Here is a 23,617-nt window from a genome sequence, read left to right as displayed (position 1 = left end):
TGTTTATAATGGCTTTATTCGTGATTGACAAGACATAGAAGCAACCAAGATATCCTTCAGGAGGTGAGCGGGGAAAATAAACTGAGGCACATCCAGACAATGGAATAGTATTCAATACTAACGAGAAATGAGCTAGCAAGCCATGAGAAGACATGGAGGAACATTAAATACACATTACTAAGTGAAAGAAGCCAATCTGAAGAGTCTACAAACTACGTAATTCCAACTACGTGACATTCTTGAAAAGGCAAAACCTGAAAGGGACCAGTGGCTGCTCAGGGTTAGGGCAGGCAGTGAAATGACTCTGTATAATACCATAGTGCTGGATATACGTCATTACACATTTGTCTAAACCCATAGAATGTGCACCACCGAGAGTGAACCCTAATGTAGGCTCTGGACTTTGGGTGATATATGGGTATATGGTAAATGGTATATGCGTATATGGTGGATGTGGTTTGTGCTCAATTTTGTTGTAAATTTCAAAAAGCTCTTAAAAATAAAGTACTTTTTTATATCCAAATTCTGGCACTGTCCAGATAATTCTAACAGGTTTACTTATAATTGTTACAAAGTTGAATTATGGAGAAGAAGAAGAAGAAGAAGACGACAACGACGACGACGACGGAGGAGGAAGAGTTGTTTGGATGCCACTGACAGAGGACATTTTTATGTGAATAACAGCTCACAGTTAACCAGCTTACCACAGGGATGAAGGAGAAGAGGTCCTCTGTGGGGGCAAGTTACGTAACCCCTCTGTGTTTGGGTCTCCTCATCTGTGAAGCAGGAGAAATATCGGTATTTAATATTAATCTGTATTTACTACCATGACTATTAAATTGGCGGCGAGTTACTGTAAAACGCTGTTGCGCGTATCCCATGGGAAGCAGGGCTTGGTGCTCAGCACAACAGACAGGGGCCCTCTGAAGCTCCCCTCACCTGCTGCTGGGCGAGCGCTGGGGAGGGTAGTGTCGGCAAGAGAGTTAACATTTACTGAGACACAACCAAGTTGTACCAGGTGCTCACTTAATTTCTCCCCCAGTGGCGAGGTAGGAACTCCCCTTCCCTTCCCAAACGGGCGACTCAGAAAGTTCAAGTGATTTGCCCACAATCAAATTTAAAGCTAGGTAGAAGGGACTGAACCAGGATGCAGATCGAGTGGGTCTCCCTGACACCCACCCAACTCATTTCTCCTCTGCCGTGTGCCTGGTACCCCAACCACCAATGAGCCAGAGATGCGTTGCAGGGGATCCTGTCACCATATTCAGCAAGCAGCTTGGAGGTGGTGACACATGATGAAGAACACAGCAGTTCCCGCCATGTGCTAAAGGCCGTGTCAGGAATTGGAATGGGCGCTGCCTGGGGCCTCAGAAATTGTGGCACAAGTCCCAGCTACGTGTACTACTAGTTGTGTGGCCATTAGCAAGTCACTTTACCTGGGCCTCAGTTTCCTCATCTGTAAAATGGTTATATGAACTATCCAGACTGGGGGGATTTTCAAGGAAGCAACAGATCTAGAAATGTCTAGTAAGGGGCTGGCATTTCTATCAGGAAGCGGCGGGGCGAGGTTAGAGCCCAATTCCCCACAAAGTGGCCCTCAGGGAGCTAGTCAGGGAGGGGAGCTGGAGGTTCTGGGTTGGTTCAGATCCAGCAGTCTCCAGGCTACACACAAACACGCCCCCTTCTACACAGCCCTCTGCTGGGAGGTTGCGCCATAATGTCCTGTTCCCCATTCTCCCGGGCATGGTAGAGAGCGCAGCTGTGGTCCAGCTGCGGAGCCCAGCCCAGCCGCTCCCGACCGGCTCTGTGCCAGAAACAGGAAGCCAGGAAGAACTGTGCATGTCTGCTGGACAGTGGGAAGGGGTGGACACCAGGGCCTGGAGCCTGGCCAGGTCTGTGAGTGCATTGTGTGCAAAGGACTATACAGGAGAGCTGTGCAGGGTCACTGTCACCCTTCCTTGCCTGGAGGGCTCTGGGGGGAAGGGATTAGAATAAGCTCCAGGAGGCTGGAAAGAGCACTGGTTTGGGAGTCTGGAAACTTGGGGTTTAGTCAGATTTTGCCACTTGCTCACTGCGTGACTTCCATTAGCCCCTTCCCCCTCAGCCTCTTGTGAAACTGGAACTATCTATTGAGCTGTCTGGGGCAGACACAATTCTAGGGAATATGCTAGCAGACAAACAGAATCCCCTCCTGGAGCTTCCTTCTGCCAATAAACAAGAAAATGTAATAGAAAACATGGTGAAAAGGTCATTGAAGAAGAATAAAGTGGTGTGAGTGGACAGTGAGGGGTCTGGGATGGCCTCTCGGAGAAGATAACATAAGCAGAAGAAATGCGGAAACAACAAAGGAGACCACAGGAAGATTTCAGGGAAGCACATTCTAAGCAGAGAAAAGAGCAAGAACAAAGGCCCTGAGGCAAGCGCATGAGACAAGTAGAAAAACTCAGGAAGCAGTGAGGACAGAAGGGAATGAGTGAGAAAGATGGAGGTGAAGGTGGGAAGAACCCACCTAAAGGAGGCAGGAAGCCATTGTAAGGACTTGGCATTTTACTCTGAACTGATCAGTGGGCTCCAGGAAAGCAAGGCCTGGGCTGGGGAGCAGAGCCCACCTGATGTTGTGTGTGAGTGAGTGGAGGGGGAAACTTCAACCTATGCTCCTTTACCCTAGGGTCCTAGCCAGGTCCTTCAGGAAGAGTGGTATACAAGGCCTAGAGTGATCAAGGCACCTGGCACAGGTGCAAAACTTAAAGGGGCATCAGAAGACTCTGCAATGAAGATAAACAATATTTTCCTGCAATATGTCTAAAAATCAAAATGAATGCAAGAAAAAAAATTCCACGATGCACAAATTGCCAACATCTTAAATCAACACAGGATGTAAGTCTGCACTCGCACGATCCCGTCTCACTGGCTTCACTCTAATGCCAGCCCTGGTTCCAATAAAACTTTATAAAAACAGGCAGCTGGCCAGCAGGGCTGTAATTTGCTGTTCTGGCTTTTTTTTAAATACTAAAATATTGGATTAAAACGTTCTTTGTCTCAGCACCCTTCTAAATTTTGCACCCTAGCTAAGTGCCCCATTTATCTTACCCTAGTCCTAGTCCTGGATAACAGTGAAAGGGCCGATTTCTACCCTGAGGGCCCCAATGTTGATCCCTCTGGAGGCTCAGAGAGATGAAAAGACTTCACCAGGGAAACATGGGGATGAGGCCCGCCACCTGGCCATTACATCCTACTGCGCTCTGTCCTGGAGTGTTGATTTTGATGAGTGTTCATTTTTTTAACTTTTTATTGGAGCATCATAGGCACACCAAAAAAGCGCATGAACCTTAAATGTTCACCGTGCTGAATTTCCACGAACTGAGCACACCTGTAAAACTGGCATGTGGGATTCAACTTAGAGCATATTTTACATTTCCAACAAACCAAACATATTAATTAGTGCAGGGCCAGATTCCTAGGGTTCTGAGCTCAAGCCAGCGACTAACAGTAAGGCTGAGGACTGGGCTGACCCAGAGTTTAGGGGCGGGGATAGGGATTGAGAAGGGGTGCATCACTTAGGGTCAGTGCTTGAGGAGGAGGCCCCATATGCAGGAGAGGACAGAGAGAGAAGGTGGGGGCTGCCCTGGAGACAACGTCCCCTGCCCCCCACCGCCACCCTTGGAGGAGGGCGAGGCCCACGCCGCAGGCCCAGGTAAGCCGGTAAGAATGCAGCAGTCGCGGAGCCCGGCGCGGGTGCGTCCCGGTGACTCAGCCCTTGCCAGGAAGGGGGAGTCCACTCTGCTCTCCAGAGCTCCCAGACAGCAGCCGGATCCGGGCTGGCTCCCGGGACGCCAGGCCAGGGCCCCGCAGCAGGGAGCCCGGCCCCGGGAGCGGGACCCTTCCTCCCGGGCCGGGGCCCCCCCTTCCGGCCGCAGCCACCTGGGCTCCCCGCAGGGAAGCGGCGGCGAGGAGTGAGAGCGGCGAGCACCGTGGGGCCACCGCCGTCCTGGCCGCGACGGCGCCGCAGGGGCCTTGGAGGGCGTGAGTAGCGCCTGCGGGGGCCGGAGGAGGCCGGGAGAGAGCGAGTCCCCGGCTCGGCCCCCGCTCGGCCCCCGCTCGGCCCCCGCTCGGCCCCCGCTCGGCCCCCGCGTCCCAGCCTCGGGCTTCGGGCCGGCGGGAAGGCGGGGTCTGGGGGGAACTGGCCCGGCGCCGCCGCCGCCGCCTCCCTAATTGCTCGCTGGCGGGCGCGGTGGGGCGCCCAGGCTGGGCTCCCAGGCCGCCCGGGTCAAGCGCGGCCCGGAGCTGGCACCTCGGCGGCGGCCCCACCTGAGGCTCGTCCCACGGGCGCGCCCGGCCCCCGCCCGCGGGGCCGCAGCCTCCAAACCCTGGCCCTCGTCGGGTCCTGGCCCCAGAGTCGCGTGGAGGGTCCTCGCCCTCCCCCACCCCGCGCTGCCCGACGGCGGCTCCTTCCGTCCCCAGGGCCCCCGGGAGGGACCCGCACGGTCGCAGATGTGCCGTCGGGCCGTCCCTGCCTGCAGGGGCCCCTTCTGTCCTCTCTCCTCGCGCACCCGCAACTTGGAAGGCCTCGGATTCCGGTCTGGAGCCAAAAGAAGGGCTGAACTCGGGGAACTCCCTCTGCCTGCGAGGTTGGTGTTCTCACGCACAGCTGGCGGGGCTGGGGGTTCGGGATGCTCGGGACTGCTAGGGACGCGGGAGGCCAGGCGGCCACCAACCGGGTTCCCGGAGGGACAGCTTCTGGCGGCGCGAGCGAGCACGAGGTCTGTGAGCCCCCGGCCCCGGACGGCGCCCTACGGGGTGGGAGAAGGGCCCGAGGTCTCTGATCACTCCCACCTTTGGGACAATGAGATTTGGGGCCACGACTATTGAGGCAATTGCCTCGAGGTGGCTGCGGTCAGAGCGGTTTCTCTCTCACTCTCCTGACTTTCCGAAAACTTTTGCAGAGTTCAGGGCAGAAGGCGAAGCCGCAGCTCCTCCGGCGGCCCCTCGGGGCGCCGGGCCTGGGGGCGAGCGGGGACCTGGGGAGCCTGGGGCCGGGCTCCGAGGTCGCGGAGGAAACGCGAGGAGTCGGCTTCCTGTGGGGGCTCGGGCCGCGGCGCCCCGCGGACAGACGTGTCCGGCCCAGGCGGCTCGGGGCCGGGACGCGGGGGGGAGGGGGCGACGGGGAAGGCGAGGAGGGGGCGGGGAGAGGGTGGGCCTGGGAGGAGGGGAGGGGAGAGGCGAGCCGGGGAGGAGCGAGGGGGCCGGAGAGAGAGAAGGAAGAAGGAAGGGGGCGAGCGGCGCGCGCTGGCGCCGCGATGGGAGAAAGGAGCGAGTGAGAGGGGAGGGGGCGCGGGGCCAGGGCGGGGAGCCGAGCGGCCCCTCGGTGGGGCGCCCTCCGCAGGCGCGCATGGCAGCCCCCGGGCGGTGATCCCCGCGGGCCGAGCGAGTGGCGCGCAGCTTGCACGAGTAAGTCGGTCGGTGGCCGCGCTGGAACCGGGGGAGGCGCGCGTCGGCGGCGCGGTCACCCCCTGCGCGTCCCCCTCTGCCCTGCTCGCGCCAGGGGGAAGGTCGGCCCCGCCCGCTGAGCCCTGTTTTCTGCAGGTCCCGGGCCGATGTCCCAGGTGAGCGGCCAGCGTCCCCCTCACTGCGACGCGCCCCATGGTGCCCCCAGCGCCGCCCCGGGCCCAGGTAGGACCTGGGATGGAGAGCGAGGCTGGAGGGGAGCGGGGCGGGCGGCTGGAAGGGGGGTGGGGGGCGGGGAGGCGAGCTGGGGGAGTGGGTGGGGGCATTTGCGCACCCTCACTCCTTTTCCCTGAAACGCGGGGAGACGGTTCCGGGGAGCTTGGGTGCGGATGGGGGGTGAGGACACTGGGAATCGGGGACCGGGTCCAAGAAGAGTGGAGGGCTGGGGTGATGGGGGCAGGGCCGAGTGGAGACAGCGGCTGCGCCAAATTGGCTCCAACTACCCCCACTCCCAACACCAGACACACACACACCGCGGTGTCTGTCCGTCTGGGATTCGTGTCCTAACCGTTTCTGCCCAGTGTGTAAATATTTATGGGGGCCCCAGGCGGGGCTTGGGGTGTCTGAGTCCTTCTCTCCTTCCCTTCCCCCATCCCAGCCGGAGCGCAGCGCTTCCCGAAAACTTTTGTCCGCCTCGAGCGGCTCCAGGACCCAGCCCCTCCCCTCCTTGCCATCTTGTCTCCCTCGTCTTCCTCCCCACCCCAGCCCGGCCCCGTTCCCTGCAGCTCCGACCCTGCTGGCGCGCACGCGTGCACACGCACGCACACACACTCCAACCAAGTGAAATGCACTTACCCCAACTCCCGGGGTCTGTAATCTCTCTGGGATTCCTGCAGGAGCCTCCCAACCCTGGAAGGCTTTGTGGCTCCCTGGGGGTGCTGGCTGTGGCCCTCAGACCGGTCTCCTTGCGATACCCATGGAGGCCGAGGCTCCCCGTGGCAGGCAGGGCCAGGGAGAAGTCAGGAGCAGCTGGGATTTGTTCGGGGGCAGCCGGGTGGAGAGCAGGAGTCTAGGCCCAGATTTCTGGACTTTAAACCCAGTGTAGGTTGGTCTCATTCTTTTGCCTTCCTCTCAGCCACCCCAATTCTCCTCTTCTCCCCTCTTTGAGTGTCTGAATAAGAAAGAAGGTCTGGTCCTGGACCTCCGTCTGACACTAACTGGCTGATGGCCTTGGACAAGTCCTTCCCCCTTTGGGCCTCAGTCTCCACATCTGCCCAGAGGGGCCTGTGTGCCTGTTGGGGAAGGCCGTCTACCTAGTGCACACCCAAGCCAGGCCTGGTGGGGCGTCTCCTACAGCAGAGTGAGGACAAGTGGGAGATGTCTGGCCAAGGGCCAGCACATACATGGGACTAATGTGTCGGCTGAGCATCCCCCCGCCCCCCCAGCCTCAGATTCTCTCCTCTTCCTGGGGCCCCTGGAGCAGAGACTTCTGGGGGATGAGCTTCTCCAAGAAGTGCACTTCTTTCAGCCTGGAGAGAGAGGTTGGGGCGGGACGGGAAGGATCTTTCTCTCTGAGAACCTCTCTCCTTCTTGGCCTCTCTCACTGGCCACCCCCCTCCCCGCTCCACTTTCTGGGCCTCTCTTCCACCCTCTCCCTTCGCCCTGCCTTTTTTCTCCACTTCTCCTTTTTCTCTGCTCTGTCACCTACTACCTCCTTGCAAGATGTGCTCTCCCGTGTGACCCATTCTGAGGCTCAGCAGGGAGCTGGGGACTCAATGTTCTGGGGCAGGGTGGGCCACCTAGAGGGGTAAGCCCCAGTCTGTAACTTGAGGCACCCTCCCCCCACCCTTCCAGCAGCCCAGAGAGCCCCCTCCCCAGCCTGGGCTGGGCCAGACAATGTGGCTTTCATAATGTGAGGAGGCCTGGCTCTGCCGCCTTGGGAGAATGAACCCTGCTGCCCAGGAAGCCCAAACCGCAAGAGACCCAGCCAAAACCCCACAGCCGCCTGAAGCGTAGACCAGAGTCCCCCACACTCCCTGCTGAGTGCTGAACAGCCAGCCAGGCCATAGCACTGCTCCTAGGGCCCCCCCGGCTGGCAGCACTGCCAGGGAGGAAGTCACCCCCCCTCAACTGCCCCAGATGCAGACAGGGTGCAAGGGGACTTGGGGCACCTCTGATTGGGGCAAGTGGCCAAGCCCCCACACCCTCGGCTCCCCCAGTGCCTCCTCCCCACTCCACCCTGTGAGCCCTGGAGAGCCTGGCTCCCTAACCCACAGAAGATTTCTGTCCAGCACTGAGGCGTCACATTCCAGCTCTTGGTTCTCAATTGAATTTCCTGGGGAATTGGAGCCTTCAGACCTAAAATAAAACCAACCCAACCCAGCCTAACTGGCCAACTCAGGCCCTCTTCAGTCCTCAGCCTGGTGGCCAGGATTGTGACTAGTATGTCACAAGTGTGCATCCAGTGAGCCCACATTCTCTCCTTCTTGGGGTTTGGAGCCCACTCCCCCAGGCCTCACCCCCTCATTCTTTTCTTGCCCTAACCTGGGGCATCCTAAATTCCAGGACTCAGTTCTCACCACCAGACATTTGCTGAGTGCTCACTGCCAGAACTTCACTCCCCAGTCCTAAGTAACAAGAGGATGGCTAGGTTGGTGCTAAGTCCTCAGTAGATGGGCCACTCCAAGGAGGGACCGTTGGCTTGGGTGTCAGGGGAAGGCTTGCTTGAAGAAGAGGAGCTAGAGCTGAGCCCTGAAGGACCGGTTCGATTAGGGGAGTGGGAAAGAAGAGGGTTAGAACCTTCTGGTCAAGAGGAACAATATGAGAATGGGTGGATTGGAGCATTGTCAGAAGGCCCAGTGGTGACCTGGGGCCATGGAGAGATCAGGCTGCCTGGAACACAGGATCTCTGTCCATTCATCAAATTGAAGATGTAGACTGAGCCCTTGAATACCAGGCCAAGGAGAGACTGGAGTGTGGGATTCCAGTCACTGCTCTCTGAGTGGAGAAGTTCTGGCCCTCTCCAGAGATAGTCAGAGCTCCAAGGGGGACGCTCGGCTCCTCTGTTCACAAGACAATGGAGAGGTCTGGGTTTGAGCCACCAGAGATTGTTGCTCCAGAACAAAGGCCCTGTGGGCACTTAACAGGCTTGGAGTGAACCCATCCCACCTGAAAGAGGTCCCCCCCATTCCTCGGTCCAGGAACACCTCTTACTTTGGTGGACAGCAGGCAGCTGTGGGCTCCTGCTGAAGCTGTGAGTCTCTTGGCCTTCCCTCTTGGGCTATGGATTTTTCTTTTTTGAGATTTAATTTATTTATTTGAGACAGTGAGAGAGTGGGCACAAGCATGGGGAAGGGCCATAGGGAGAGGGAGAAGCAGACTCCCTGCTGAGCAAAGAGTCCAATGTGGGACTCAATCCCAGGACTCTGAGTTCATGACCTGAGCCAAAGGTAGACGCTTAACCAACTGAGCCATCCAGGCGCCCCATGCTTGTGGATTTAAACAGGACTTTCCCACTCCATTCTGGGAGGTCCTTCCAGAACTCAAGGCATTGGCTCAAACCCTAACCTGTGTTACAGAAGATAGTATATTGAGGCAAAGGGGCTGCTGCCTTTCTGCATTCCCTCTTGTAGATGGAGACCCTAGAAAGAGGTGCGGGGCTGGGGCTTCTGCTCAGAGATGCCACCGGTATATCGTGTATGGGCCCCTGTGAACATTAGAAAAAAGTGCTCTCTGGACAAATGGAGTAGGTATATATAGCTGGGCGGGCAGGTGGTGCCTCCGGAGAGGATGGGGCCCTAACCAGGGACGCCAGCATCCCACCCCCGCTTCCTGCCCTCCTTGGCAGACCCCTTTATGCCAAACATGAATTGTGCATCCATGTAAGAATCCTTGGCCTTTGCTGGCCACTGCTTCCCTCCAGCCCATGCTGCATTTCTACCCTCTCGAGCATTCTTATGGGAGCTTCTCCCCAGAGATGTCCTCTGTGGCTGACCAGCAGGGGCTCCTGGTCCCAAGAAGCAAAATGAGGCTCTTTTGTTCTCTTGATGGTTGAGCACTTGGGCTCCACCTTTTGTCTGACTTTTCTGCTCCCTGTGCTTCTAGGGAGAGCTGTTTCTTGGCACCAGGCCTTCTGGGTAGTATCTCCTTCGTAGCTCAGGTCTTCCCCTGAGCTTGATGCCTTCCCATTCTCATTCTGCTTCTGTGTCTCTGGCCACTTAGCACGGGTTCCTCTTAGGCCCTTAGTGTCACATCTGCTGAGTCCCCTTCTGGCTTCAGGAGGCCTGTGCCTCTGTGTTTCCAGGTCAAGGTGACTGCACTGGATTGTCTTTCCTCCCTGATATCTGTCCCCCGTCTGAGGCTCGCCCTAGAATGGCAGGTTTCCTGCAGGAGGGCCTCCTCGGGACTTGGTCCAGGCTCTCTAACTAGCTGCCCCCATCGGCCTCAAGGTCACCAGCCCTGGAGGTGACCCACAAGGAGAGACTGCCAGAGAGTGGCGACAGTGGGGAAGGAGGGCAGAAATGGGGACGAGTCTCCCCAACCCCTCTGTCTTGCCTTCATCCCTCTCCAACCCTGGAGGTAGGCCAAGAAAGCTGCAATCCCTTTTACTACAATCTCCTTTTACTACAGGATTGATGGTGTCATCAGTGTGCACCCCAGTGACCTCAGGAGAAAGCCTAGGAAGTGACTGCGAGGTCCGGGCTCTCTAGGCTCCCCAACTGGCCTCAACACCTCCAATGGCTGTGGCTTCCCTTGTTCATGCTGCAGCCGCTCACCCTGCTGCTTTTCTTGAAATGTCCTTTTTTTCCTTCTTTGCTGATTATCATTCAAGACCCAGGATGGGCACCATCTTCTCCAGGAAGCCTCCTGGATACATGCGTGCACATGCGCGCGCACACACACACACACACACACGCATGTGCACACGCACACACATGCATGCACACCCCCGGGATGGGTGCCCATCTTCTGAGCTTCCACAGCCCTAGTGTACCTCCTGCCCCGAAGTGTTTGGGACTGCCCACCAGCCGCCGCAGAGAACCCCTGAGACAGGGCCCCCCTCTTCCTTGCTTTGGTCTACCTAGCACTTGACCTATTGCAAGGTGCATAATAGCTGCTTAATAAATGGTAAACCAAACAGTGCAGAGAGGGAAAAAGGAAAGAAAGAAGAAAGAAAGGAAGGAAGGAAGGAAGGAAGGAAGGTAGGTAGGTGGGTGGATGGAAAGGTTTCATGAATGGCCCCTACATGCCAGGGCACTGCTGAGCAGTTCATTTACTCTAGGAAACCCTGAAGGACAAGCATGAGGACCCTCCTCCCCACCCTTTACATACAAAGGAACACAAGTCCTGGTAACTTGGCCAAGTTGCTTAGTGCTAAAAGCCAGGGCTTGGATCTCCGAGCTCCTCACTCAGGCCTTTTTCATTATACCACACGCAGGAGAGACAGCGCTGCCTGTCCAGCCGTGGCACGGTGCCTCTAGGGCCAGAGGCTGGACCCGGGCAGGCCCCTCCCTTCCTAGGGGCTAGGACCAAGCTCTGAGCCTCTTTCTTCAAGCCAGCTTGGTCTTGGCCCCCAGGAACCACAGCTGACCTGTTGTAGACCAGGATTCGGGCTGGGAGAGGCACCAGCCAGCAGGCATCGCTCCTCCCTGGATGTCCTCACCTGCTCCCCTTGTCCCAGCCCGGGGATCTTCCAAAGCCATTTGACTCCCCACTCATTAGCCCAGTAGTGAGGGGGCTCTCAACTGGCCCAAAGAGTGGATGGGGCAGGACGGAACTGACCCCTGCCTCCTTGGAGCAGCCGAGGTCACCATGAGCCGAGGTCACTCTGCAGCCCTCCAGAGCTTGCAGGAGCCCTGGGCCCCTCTCCCACCCCAACACCTGTCTCTGCTGGGTTTTCCTAGGCAGGTGTAAGCACATCCCTCAAGCCTGCTGTTCTCTCTGCTGCCTCCTTGGGCCCCCTGGGGCACCCTTGCATGGGGGATGGGGATCTTTGGAACAGGGCTTGCTCAGGGCCACCAGTGCAGCTGAGCCCCTGAGTGGTGCCCTCCCCTCAGGCTGCTCCCAGCCCCCCTGCCCTACAGGCCCCACCTTCACTGGCTCCTCTAACGGTGGCCTTCTCCGGGCCTCCTCTCTCAGCCTGGCCTTCATCTGGAGACAGAAGGGAGACGAAGACCAACACATGCAGGCGCCTGCGTTCTCTGTGATTGAGTCTGTTTCTATTTCTAAGACTAGTCTTTTGTCTATCTCTCTCGGTCGCCCGGGGCGTGTCTCTCTCTTGGTCACTTTGTGTGGTGTGTGAGGAGGCGGGTGTTGATCATTTACGCTCTGGGTTCTTGCCCTTTCTTTTTCTCCGCCGTTGCCTGTGGCTCTCCTCTCCCTGTGCCCTCGTGGTGTCTGTGTTTCTCTGAGTCTCTCATTTCTGTGTCTGCCCTGCTCTCAACATGGCATATAGTGGGTATATGCCTTCAACACCCTGTCGAAGCCCCTGTCACCCTGAGTGCACAACTGGGGGGTCTGATGAGAGGCTCAGGATGCACCCTACACCCTGGAATGGCTAGCCTGGCCCCGAGCCCCATGACCCCTGACTTGCCTTCCTTCTCCCCCCTTACCCTCAGGCCTTCCTGCAACCCTGGTGGTGCTAAGAGTTGGGAGTTCAAGCCCCTTTCTGCTTGGGCCCCCACTCCCAACCCCCTACTCCTCTTCCCCTGGGCCCAGGGGGCCTAGTCCTGCTGCCTCAGGAGCAGTGGGTTTGAAGGTGGCTCCATTTCTGCCTTCCGCCCACCCTGCGCAGAGGGGCCGAGCTGGTCACTGTAATTACATGTGGCTGCGGTCCGCCTCTTCCCAGTGTCTTGGGCCGGCTCCCTGCCTCCCTTCCTGCCTGGCCCATCCTTCTCCTCACCCCCAGGTCTCTGAACCTCTCTCCTGCTATCATGGTCTCTCCCTGACCTGGCTTCTCACTGCCTGTCCCTCTGGCCCTGCTCGTACAGCACACTCCCTTCTCTGTCGCCCCTGCCTCCCCCTCACGGAGTCTCTGCTGAGTCTCCTTCCTGTTCCAGGCCTGTGTCACGGGGCTTCTGGGGGACCCCTCCTCTGGTGCCCAATCCTGCCTTCTGATGTTGTCTGTCCCTCCTTCTTACCTTTCCTTTGACTCTTTCCCTGTCCCTGTGTCTCCATCCTTGTCTATCTTCTCCTGTGCCGTGTTTCTCCCCACTTCCCTCCTTTCTACTGCACATCCCTGGCCCCTCTCCCCCATGAACTCACAGACCCACGTGCACACGCTCATGTACACACATAGATACACGCACTCTTGACCACTCGTGGCTTGTGTTTTGGCAGCTTTCTATTTTGGAGTCTGGCACTATTGCCAGAGAGGGTAAGGGCTGGGTAGCTGGTATAAAGAGACCAGGAATGAGGGCACATGGCATTCTGGGCTGTGGGAAGGGGACCAGGGCCGGGCAGACAGGAGGGCACCAGGAAAATATACCTTGGTCGTGTGTTTTTTCTCCAGCCCAGACCCCATCCCTCCTGCCTGGGCTGGAGGTAGTAACAGGATCCACTCACCCTTTGGAGACAGCGCTAGAGGAGGGCTCCCTGGAGGAGGCGGCGCCCCCCATGCCCCAAGGCAATGGCCCTGGGGCCCCTCAGGCCCTGGACAGCACTGACCTCCATGTCCCCACAGAAGCTGTGACACGTGAGTCCTGGAGGGCCAGGGGGTGGGAGTGGTAACATGTAGGGGTTGCCCTAGGGGCATGCTATCCATACGGGCTGGCAGCAACATGGTGGGTGCCCGCGGGAGCCTAGCACGGGGCCAGAGCCTCAAAGTGTGGGCAATGAAAAGGTGTAGCACACTGTCAGTGCCCTTGCTGTCTAGGAAAGAGCCCTTCACATACAAAATGATGAGTATAACATCAGTTCACAAGGAGCGTGGACGGGCTCCAGGCAATATGGTTCAAGACAAGAGGGCGTGGGGCCGTATGAAAGGAGGAAGAGAGCTGGGGGTGCTGAGGGCCAGAAGCCAGAGCCCGCTACAGCCCACCCTTCAGGGGATCCAGGGTGAAAAGGAAAGAGAGAAGCCCCTAGCTAATCTGAACAGAAAGGAGCCTATTCCCAGGCTTGTCTCAAGGCCTCCACGGAGGTCCTGGGAGGGAGAGAACTCTTCCCCGTCACCCTCACGAGCAGGGGAGGAGGCAGCCAGAGCCATTTGTAATTAATAATAGGGGTCACAAAATCTATAGACACATTTGCACTTTCCAGCCTTCTTTCCCTGAATGATGCCTCACAAACTCCTCAAACCAGCCTGTAGTGAGGCAGCAGGATGGCCAGCGCCAGGTCCGTTTTACAGGTGAGGAAACCGAGGCGCACAGAACCACGCAGCCTGGACACAGCCGGGGAACTCGGGTCTCCTGGCTCAGTGCTCTTTCCTCTGCCTGTCTGCTCAGCTGGCATGGCTGAGCAGGGAGCCGCCTTCTGCCAGGGCAGCTGGGGCTAAGTTGGACTCCCTGGAAGTCAGGGTTACTAAATCCTGCTAGCGCACTGCCCTCAGCCTCCTCTAGACACACCCACCAGCAGAATTGAGAGAAAGAGGTCAGCGCCGTGGCCACAGAGGAGGGGGCCTGGATGGGAGTTGGACAGACACCTCTGTGTCTAGGGGCCCAAGTGTTTGTTCTGTGACTCAGTCCCCATGGCCACCCCCACGGCCATGGCCACAGCAAGCTCTGTGTCTGTCCGAACCTCCCAGGGCCCTCAGCCTCACCACACACTCCCGCCCTCTGGCCACCGTGCCCATGTGTAGGCATCAGGGCAGGGGGCACGGAAGCTGACCGAGGACTCAGGCTGGTCTCCCGCCTTGGGGCCAGGAGGTGGGAGCAGGATGATTCAGGCCTGGCTGCTTCCCCTGGCCTTCCCCCTGTTTACCCAGATGCAGGCACCAGCCACACCTCAGGGCCAGAGGCTCCCAGCGTGGAGCTTCTCCAGAGTCCCGTGTCCCATCCTCCCCTGACTCCCCACCTAGCCTTCAGCTCCTTCCCCTCACCTCCATCCTATCCTCGCCCCACTTCCTAGCTGTGGAACTTTGGGCAAGTTTTGCCCTCTCAGGGCTGTGGGACAGTGAACAAGTTACTCTGCTTCTCTGGGACCCAGTTCCCTCCTCTGTGAAAGGTGGATACTGCCCTAGGGAGAAACTGAGAGGGTTCGTGAGAGAATGGCACATCAGGCACTCAGAAGAGTGGCTGGCAGGCAGGAAGTGCTCCATGATGTGATGTCACTACAACCATCTTTCAGCAGGCCCAGCCCTCTCTGGCAGGGGAAGCACTGAGGCCACCTTCCCCTGTCTGCAACCTCCAGCACCACCCTCCAAGACACCTCCTTCTCGTACAGTTCAAACCCAGAGGCCTGGCCTGGAGGGAGTCAGGGACCCAGACCCCCATGCCTATGGGATGAAAGTGCCCAACTTTTAGGCATTTACAGAGGGTGCCACCCAGGAACCAGCAGCCCTGAATGACTGAGGTGTCCCAGAGCTCTCCACGTCCCCTTCTCAGTCCCTTCCTACACACACACACACACACACACACACACACACACGTCTGCCCCCCATCTCTTGCAAACAGAACCACACCATTCAGGTGAGCAAATCTAGTGTAAGGAAGGAACTGGGTGCTTTATCCCCAGCTTCTATGTACCCCAGTGATGAAGCTGAAGCTTGGTCCCTCAGCCTGGGATGGGGACTCAGAGAGTTCCTGACCTCAGGGATCTCCCCATGGGCATCTCTTGCCTTCTTTCCCCCCTCATTCTGGGCCCCCTACTAGGTTTTTTCTGCCAGTCACCCCACAAAAGCAGACAGGGCAGGGGAGTTGAAGTGGAAGAGGAGATAGAGGGGCTCCTCTGAGGTGCCCCTGGAGTCCAGGGCCAGGGCGTTCATCTCCAAACAGATGTTTCCAATAAATCACCCAGCACACCAAGGGCAAAAACAGCTGGGGGCTTGGCAGGGGCCAAGGTGAAGGTTAACTGCTTCACTGCTGTCCTCTGCACCCCAGCCAAACAGTCCTTATCCCTCCTCCCTGACCACTGCCACTCCTGCCAAAACCCCAGGACCCCAAGAGCAGAAGAGTGGATTTCACATGGGATAAGATGGTGGGATCCGGGGCTTTGAGCCTCTGCTCTTGCCTTGCACCTCTGTCTTTTCCAGAAAAGACAGGCTCAACTCTACTATTTCCTGATGTGCCTCTGGGCAAGTCAGTTTTGTTCTCTGGGCCTCAGTTTCCCCATCTGCAGAATAGAGGGCTGGCTAGGTGACCCGTGGTATATCTAAGAAAGAAGGCAGGATTAGGGCAGAGCTCTGGGAGGTTGGGCGCCCCCCACCCTCACCCCCATTAATCTTTCTCATCATCTCTCTAGGCCAGCCTCAGGGGAACCCCTTGGGCTGCACCCCACTAGTGGCAAATGGCTCAGGCCACCCCTCAGAGCTGAGCAGCACCAGGCGGGCAGGAAATGGTGCCCTGGGTGGCCCTAAAGCCCACCGGAAGTTGCAGACGCACCCATCTCTAGCCAGCCAGGGCAGCAAGAAGAGTAAGAGCAGCACCAAATCTACTGCCTCCCAGATCCCCCTCCAGGCGCAGGAAGGTAAGCACCCCATCCCCGCTCTCCCTAGACAAGGCCTTCCAAGTTGGGCGCCTCCAAGCATGATGCAGGGACGAGCAGCAGCACCCTTACCAAGTTGCTGGTTACATGCAGGCTCAGCCCCACTCCAGGCCAATGGGATCTGAACCTCCAGGTGGGGCCCAGGAGACCCGGTGTTCACACTGCCTCCAGGGAATCTGCCAATTTACACCTGCTGGGTAAAGTGAGGCATAGCTCTGTTCTCAAGACTAATCCCTTCCCGTCCATGCTCTCCCAGAATTGCTGTAACAAGGAACAAAACCATCTGGGCTGAGCCAGCGTAAGCCAGTCAAGTTCTGGAAACAAAATTTTCCTCAAGGAGTGGACCATCTGTTTAGTGAGAGCAGAATAAAAGGATGCACCATCAGATATTAACTGGGGGTGTGGCAGGAAGTCAGAGAACCCAGATACACTAGCCATTGTTCTGGTAACACGAGGGTCCTCTGCTGGGCCACCCTGGGCAGCTGGCTTCCCTGCCCCACCAGGCATCAGTTCAGTGTGGGTGACAGCAGCCTGTGGCTCAAGTGGTACTTGACCTTCACCCCAGAAGTTTTGAGTGAGTCCTGTCCACGTTGGGCGATGCCAGCCTGGTCTTCTGCAAACAGGATTCAGTGTACACATTTGCACGGAATGTGTTCATCAGCCTTCCCGCAGGGCAGATTCTGCTCACCAGTCTTAATTATGAAGGGAATATTCATCCATTTAAATGTACTGGGCATCTGCTGTGAGCCGGGTACTGTGCTATGGGCTGGGTACCCAGTCCCTGGCCTCATAAAGCTCTCATGAGAAAGACAAACAGGTAATCACCATATGGGGTGATAAATACAGTGATAAAACCACACACGGGACATTATGCAAACACAGGGGACACCCACACCAGCCTAGAAAGCTGAGGAGGGGAGTCTGGGAAAACTCTGGAGGTGTCTGAGCAAGCCTTAAAGAGTCACTAGGAAAAAAAAGGGGGGGTCACTAGGAGGATCCAGCCAGGGGAGCATTAGCATAGAAGGGAGAAATGGCTAGTTTGGCTAGATTATCTAAGTCTAGGTGAGGAATGGGGAGAGGTGAAACTCCAAGCAGGCAGGGGCTGTGGGGGTGGGAGGCACCTTGTGAACTGTGCATCAGACCTAGACTTTTTATCTGGAGCGTAAGGGGCGTCTGGGGGCTCAGTCGGTTAAGGGGCTGACTCTTGATTTCGGCCCAGGTCATGACCTCGGGGTTCTGGAACTGAGCCCTGCCTCCAGCTCCATGCTGGGTATGGATCCTGCTTAAGATTCTCTCTCTTCCTCTGCCCCTCACCCCGTGCTTCAGGTGGGCCCACAGGAGTGCTTTCTTGCTCTCTCTCTTAAAAAAAAGTGTTTATCTGGAGGGCAATAGGGAGCCATTGAAGGATTTTAAACAAGGAAGTGGCTTCATCGGATTTGCATTGGAAGAGAACTCCCCTGTTCAGTTTACAGGTAGTTTGCAGGGGTTCTAGCTGTGCAAGACCTCAGTCCTATTACACGGAAATGGGGTGAGAGAGTCAGACCCTCTGTGGCATGTGGGACTCCCGTAGGACCAGCAGCCTTGTGCCAGGGGCACACCTGGTCAGGGGAACTGGATGCTCTGCTGCATGCCCAGCCTCTGGGAGGGATGCCAACTCAGCATCCTGGCAGCGCACGGAGCGGTTCGGAGCCAGCCTGCCTGGTTTCGGTTCCCAGCTCCATCACTTACCAGCTGACTGTCCACGGGTAGGCTCCTGCATTAATTCACTTACCATTTATGTACTCAGCCCCTCAATGTCAGGTGCTTTCTAGGGTCTTGTAACATATCGGTGACTACAACGAACAAAGATGCCTCTCCTTGTGGTGCTTACGTTTCAGTAGGAGGAGAAAGCTGTGCAGTGGTGTGGAAGGTGCTAAGTCCTTCCCGGGAAAGGCGAAGCAGCCCAGGGCAAGGGGCTAAGGGTGCTGGGGTGGGGCAGCAGGCTGCAGTTTTAAAGAGGGTGGTCTCGGAAGACCGCTGCAGTGATTCAGGAGACAAGAGTGTGGGAGGAGACCAGATCTTACTTCTAGGGAGGTGGAAGCCACTGGAGGGTTCTGAGCGCAGGAGGGATGCACTCTGCCAACCTTTTGCAAGGGTCCCTCTGGGCTGATGTGTGGGGAGTAGATGCAGGGAAGGGTAGTCAAAGGTGGGGACTGGGATGACCAGTGAGAATATTTTTGCAGTTGCCTGGGTGAGAGATGAGCAGAATGGGAGGATTCTGGGTATATTTTGAAGTGACTTCTATGTGCTTCACATAGTTTCTTCATCTGTAGAGTGGGGCTAATAGTAGCCCCATCTCATGGAGTTGTTGCCAAATTTAAATGAGTTCCATTCATGCCTAACACTTGCTGGGCATGTTCAACACTTGTTGAACAGTGCCTGGGACCTGGGACCACGTGGGTTTGTTAAATAAATGACTAAGGATGAGGAAGAGCAGGGACTCAGAATCCAGACCGCGGGGGCTCAGAGCCCCGCTCTGCAGGGAGCGAGGCAGGTGCGTGCATGTAACTCTGTTCCTTGGGGTCATCAGCCAGAGGGAAGCTGAGCCCCTCATCTCATCCCTCTGTGGGCGCAGGAGCAAGGGGAGGGTAGCCGCGCACTGGGTGAGCCCTCTGTGGCTGGGTTCCTGGCCCTGCCGGCTCACCGGCCCTGTCCCCCACCCCCACCCCCACGCCCGCAGACTGCTGTGTCCACTGCATCCTGTCCTGCTTGTTCTGCGAGTTCCTGACGCTGTGTAACATCGTCCTGGACTGCGCCACGTGCGGCTCCTGCAGCTCCGAGGACTCGTGCCTCTGCTGCTGCTGCTGCGGCTCGGGCGAGTGCGCCGACTGCGACCTGCCCTGCGACCTGGACTGCGGCATCGTGGACGCCTGCTGCGAGTCCGCCGACTGCCTGGAGATCTGCATGGAGTGCTGCGGGCTCTGCTTCTCCTCCTGACGCCGCCCCCGCCGCCCGGGGCTGGGGGGATGTGCCCGGGCCAGCTCCGAGGAGGGAAGGAGGGAAGGAGGGAGGGGCGCCCCCCCCCCCCCCCGCAGCGCCGCTGCCTCCTAGCGGTGCGGGGACCCTTGGGGCCTGGGCCGCTGAACACTGTGAAGAGGGGGCAGGGGGGGCAGGAACGGGGAGAGGGAGGCGGCGCCGGTGGGCCGTGCGCTTCTCTACCTCTCCCTGCCCCTGGGGCCCGCCTCCCGCCTCTGGCTCCGAGGACAGCAAAATGTGAAGTGAGACACCCCAGCCCGCTCTGGGCCGAGCCCCTGCCCAGTCTCCTTCCCGGGCCCTCATGGGGGCCTGACTCTTACAGTGACCCCTGAGGTCCCCCAGAGGGCAGGGCTGGGCCACGAGGGACAGGAAGGGTATAGAAAAGACTGGAAGGGAAGAGGGAGGGAATGGAGGGAGGGTATGTTCTATTTGTTGCTGTAAATAAAGTTATTTGTCCATCTCAGATCTTTCAGCACTCACGAGTAGTGTCCGTGGACTGCGCGTCTCCAAAGCAAACACACCCCCACCCCAGCACACACACCAAGCACCCAAATGGTAGAGGGGGCCTCCCTGCCCTCTGGGGTCCCTTCCCTCCTTCACGTTCCCACGAAGGCAGGAAGAAGAGGCGTACCAACTCCCCACCATGATTTCCCTCTTCCCACCAAAGGGAAGGGAAAGCCCAGGGAGGGAAGAGTTAACCCTTGGCATAGAATTAATTAACAACAGATGTGTTCGGGTTTTGATTAATTAATCTCCTGCTGACTCCTGCTTCTTGAAGCCCTTCCCCACCCTTCCCCATGATGGCTCCGAGGCTTGGGTGCTGCCTGTGTTGGTGGCAGAGCAGTGCCCAGGGTGGGGGCAGCTGTGGCGGGGCCCAGCATGGGCTTGCTCCTGGGCTGCACTGGGAGGCAAATATGGCCCAAGTGGGGGGTCACTTGGCCCAGCCTCAGTGCCCTGTCAGAGGGCCCGAGAGGGAAGAAGACCTGCAGGACTAGCAGAAGCCTCGGAGGCCATGTGCGGAAGCCTCAAGGCCAGCACCCTTGATGTCTGTGGGGAGGGTAACCCTGAGCCCTGCAGGGCTCCCCTGGGGGAGAGGGAGCTTCCACAGGGAGGAGGGCTGGCAAGACTGAGGCCTCCCCACCCCATCTGGGACCTGGGGGAAGCCAGGAGGGGTCCAGGGTGAGTGACAGGGCAGTTTGGTGATTGGACTTGGATCATCCTGAGAAGAGAAGGCTGAGGAAGGCCTTGGAAAGTGGAGTAATTGGTGGGTACTGCTTTCACTAGTGGCCTGGAGGGTTTCTGAAAGAAGGAGGGAGCTCAGAAGAGGATGAAATCTGAACTCTTAAAGAACATCATATGATGGAGCAGCCCATGACTTCGGGAGGGGGGTGCAGTCGCAGCAGAAGGAGATATAAGAGGCCCTGAGAAGAACTGCCCCGACCACCATGCGCCTCCCCCACATCCCCCCCACCCCCCAACAGGTACACAGTGCTTGCTTGCCAACGGCAAGGTTTCCCTGACCTCTGGGACTTTGTAGGACACTCAGGACACAGAGAGGAGGGTACCTGCCCAGGGTCACATAGTCAACACCAAAGCCAAGAGCAGCCCTATCTCCTCCACCCGCCCCACCCCCGCCCCCATGTTCATTTATCTATCTGGTGATCTGAAGTTTTGTGCCTAGTTATTGCACACCCAAAGTACAATAGGCTCAAAAGTCTCACCTGGGCGTACACAAGCTTATATACCTATTTTCTCTCTCTCTCTTTTTTTTTTCTATTTTACAAAGATGTCGAAATTCTATACACATTGTCCAGCACTGTTTTTATCACTTGACCATTTGTCTGAGGGATCTTCCTTAGCGCAGCGAAGAACGGCCCAGAGTTCCACTGAAGCCCGAGCCACAACCTGGTTACCCAGCTCCACTTAGTCCCTTCCCTTTTTTTTCTCTGCTACAAACAAGTCCGCGTGAACACGGACTCTTCCATGCATAAGCTGCGTCTGTAGCATATGCCTGAAGGTGGGATGGCTGTGACTTGGACAGGGCCGCGCCATCAGAGGGTGTGCCACTCTGCTCCCATGGCCACAGGAAGGCCACTAGCTGCCACTGCTGTGGCTCTTGGCCCCCAGGAGGGCAGACGGTGGTGGGGGGCATCCATTCAGTCCCTGCCCCGCCTCAAGGCTTTCCCAAGGCTGGGGTCTGACGTTAGGGAGGCCGGGAGGAGGGGTGCAGTGCGCCTGACCAGGTCTGGTCCAGGTGGGCAGGAAGGCCCCCTCCCTGGCCCTCTCCCCTCCGAGGGCCGTGGCAGGAAGAGGCTCCTCTCCAATCCAAATAGCCATTTCCTGCTGCAGGCTCGGGGCTGTTTTCTTTAGGACAGTGGCTGAAACCCGAGAGGCTGAGCTGGTGAGGGCGGGACAGGGGCAGGCTTCAGCCAGCCTCCCCCCAGCACACACAAGCTCACACTCACACCCACAGACTCTCCTTACAGTCACGTACTCACATACATTCCACAAAGTCACACACACCACACTTACACACACACACACACAATGTACACATATGTACACTCCGGCTCTTCACGTGACATGTGCAGCCGTGGCCAGCCTTGCTCGGGGCCTGGGGCTGTGCTGCAGAGCCTCTGTACACTCCCCCCCTCATCCCCTGCCTCCCCTAGCCTTGCCCATGTGGCCCTCAGCCGGGTTGGGAAGCCAATGGCTTCTGTCACATGGGCTACTCACCCACCCAGTCCTGCCCAGATATCCTTCCAGAGCAAGCCCTAGTTCTAGACCCTTCTTCCCCTCTACTCCACAGCTGTTCTCTGTTGGCTCCCCAAGCTGCTTTCCAACTGGCTGGCCTGAGCCAGGTGTCAATTCTAGCCCTGGCTCTGGGGTTGGCCCCCCCACCCCCGCACCCCCCACCCCCTGGGGTGGGCCCCCCTCACTCCCCCACTCCCCCCCGAGGAAGAGGCTCTGTCCCTTGGCCTCAGTTTCTTTATGTATACCGTGGAACATCAGTGAGACTCTGAAAAGGTAATGGTTGTCACAGTATTCAGGGAAGTAGCCTGCCTATCTGGTTTTCCTTTATCTAGAGAGCAGGTGACGAGCCCCCTTTTGCCCAGGAGACTTCTTGACTGGCAAACCTCATGCCCTGAGTTGTCTAACCCAAGACAGGCATCACCACACCCATGGGAGGAGAAGGTGGTAAAGCCAAGTTAAGTTGTCTCTGGCTAGGACTACCCATGACCACTGGGTGAGCTTATGTGCCAAACTCATAAGATTTTGCCCCATGACCAAGCAAGTAGCTAAGCTAGGGGCTGGCTGATGAGGGGTGTGGTCAGCAGGCCCCTCTGCCCACATGGCTTCCATCAGCCTCTCTCCATTCTTTAGCACAGTTAATTGGCATTCCCCATACTGGTACCCAGAGCTGGGCAGAGCTTCAGGCCCTGCTGATCCTGTGGCTCTGGGACTCCTAGGACGGGACACCTGTCAGCAGACTCCTGCAACCAGTCATGCCTTGGAGCCTTGGCCTATCCCCCTCATCACCCCCACTACCACCACTGGGAGGTGAGGCAGAGGTGGGGGCTGAGGGCTGGTCCCCGAGGCTCTCGAGACAGTTGCTACAGATGCTCCCCATTGCTGAGCAGTGGCAAGGCAGTGGGGTAGCTCCCAGGACTGGTCCTGGAGGGGAGGAGGAGGAAGAAGCAAGAAAGGAGCCTCAGGCTACACGTGGGGGCAGCAGAGGGGCCAGAGGATCACAGACCTGGCCCCTTGTCACTTCCGTGTTTGTGCTCCTTTGCATATTCTGACACTCATGGACAGAGCATAAGGTGGACCCATGGCCACAGCCCTCCCGTTGATGCAGCCATCCCTTCACCCTTCACCTCCCCCAGCCTTGCCTGCTCCTCACCTAGTTTGACTACCTCTCCCCAACCCTTCAGCAGCCTCCTCAGTCCACAAAGCCTTCCATCTCTGGGCATGCCTCTTGTTACAACCTCATTCCCTCCTCCTTCAGAAGGGTAGGGCACTGGGGGGCTGGGGCAGGTGGGAATGGGAGGCATATTCCTGCACTGCGTCTACCCGACATTCCTCTTTTTGCCACATTTTTCTTTTTGCTCCCCTTCCCCAGGCCAATCACCACGTCAAGGGCTGGAGAGCTATGACAGGACTCTGTGGCCAGGGAAGGTGGGTTCCTTGGCTGCCCCTCCAGAACCATGTGGAATCCAGGAGAAGAAGCTTCCCAAAGAAGTAGGGGTGCTGTCACAAAAAAGAGGGAGGGGTTGGCAGACAAAAACAGCAGGTGTCACCATGGGTCGGACTACTATGTGTAGGTCCAGAGGAGGCGCCTGGGTCCCGGAGGCCTGGCTGGAAACCTTGAACCGTCAAATGCCACTCAAGGCCTTTGGCCAAAGAAGAGAAGTCAAGGACGGTGAGCCTCAACTATCCAAAGCTCGGGAGGAGAATGAGGCTTGTTTTGGGGCTCCAGCAGGCAGAGGGAGACCAAGGAGCAGACACCAAGAGAGAG

General features: G+C 57.7%; 1 protein-coding gene across 2 annotated transcripts; it reads left to right on the top strand.

Moving 5' to 3' along the window:
- Window positions 1-3,760: 3,760 nt before the first annotated feature.
- On the top strand, window positions 3,761-19,561 carry MDFI (MyoD family inhibitor). 2 transcript variants are annotated; one of them, XM_072833073.1, is made up of 5 exons: window positions 3,761-4,628; window positions 5,584-5,670; window positions 12,956-13,138; window positions 15,841-16,065; window positions 18,803-19,561. In XM_072833073.1, exons 2-5 carry the CDS (start codon window positions 5,595-5,597, stop codon window positions 19,057-19,059), a joined length of 741 nt encoding a protein of 246 aa, XP_072689174.1. In that variant the 5' UTR covers window positions 3,761-4,628; window positions 5,584-5,594; the 3' UTR covers window positions 19,060-19,561. The 2 variants fall into 2 exon arrangements, with proteins under 2 accessions (XP_072689174.1, XP_072689175.1); XM_072833074.1 differs by lacking the exon at window positions 3,761-4,628 and adding an exon at window positions 5,328-5,448.
- The last annotated feature ends 4,056 nt before the right edge of the window (window positions 19,562-23,617 follow it).

Source organism: Canis lupus, chromosome 7 (assembly GCF_048164855.1).
Source record: "Canis lupus baileyi chromosome 7, mCanLup2.hap1, whole genome shotgun sequence".
In the NCBI taxonomy this organism is placed as follows: Eukaryota; Metazoa; Chordata; class Mammalia; order Carnivora; family Canidae; genus Canis; species Canis lupus.
The sequence above is the reverse complement of the archived record's forward strand: the minus strand, read 5'-3'. Positions and strand labels throughout refer to the sequence as shown.

Bases quoted from the DNA above. Each gene is read 5' to 3' on its own strand.
- MDFI (XM_072833073.1), top strand. From the start codon at position 5,595: ATGTCCCAGGTGAGCGGCCAGCGTCCCCCTCACTGCGACGCGCCCCAT. The intron at 5,671-12,955 runs GTAGGACCTGGG...TTTTTTCTCCAG, and splicing joins CAGCGCCGCCCCGGGCCCAG to CCCAGACCCCATCCCTCCTG. The intron at 16,066-18,802 runs GTAAGCACCCCA...CCACGCCCGCAG, and splicing joins CCCCCTCCAGGCGCAGGAAG to ACTGCTGTGTCCACTGCATC.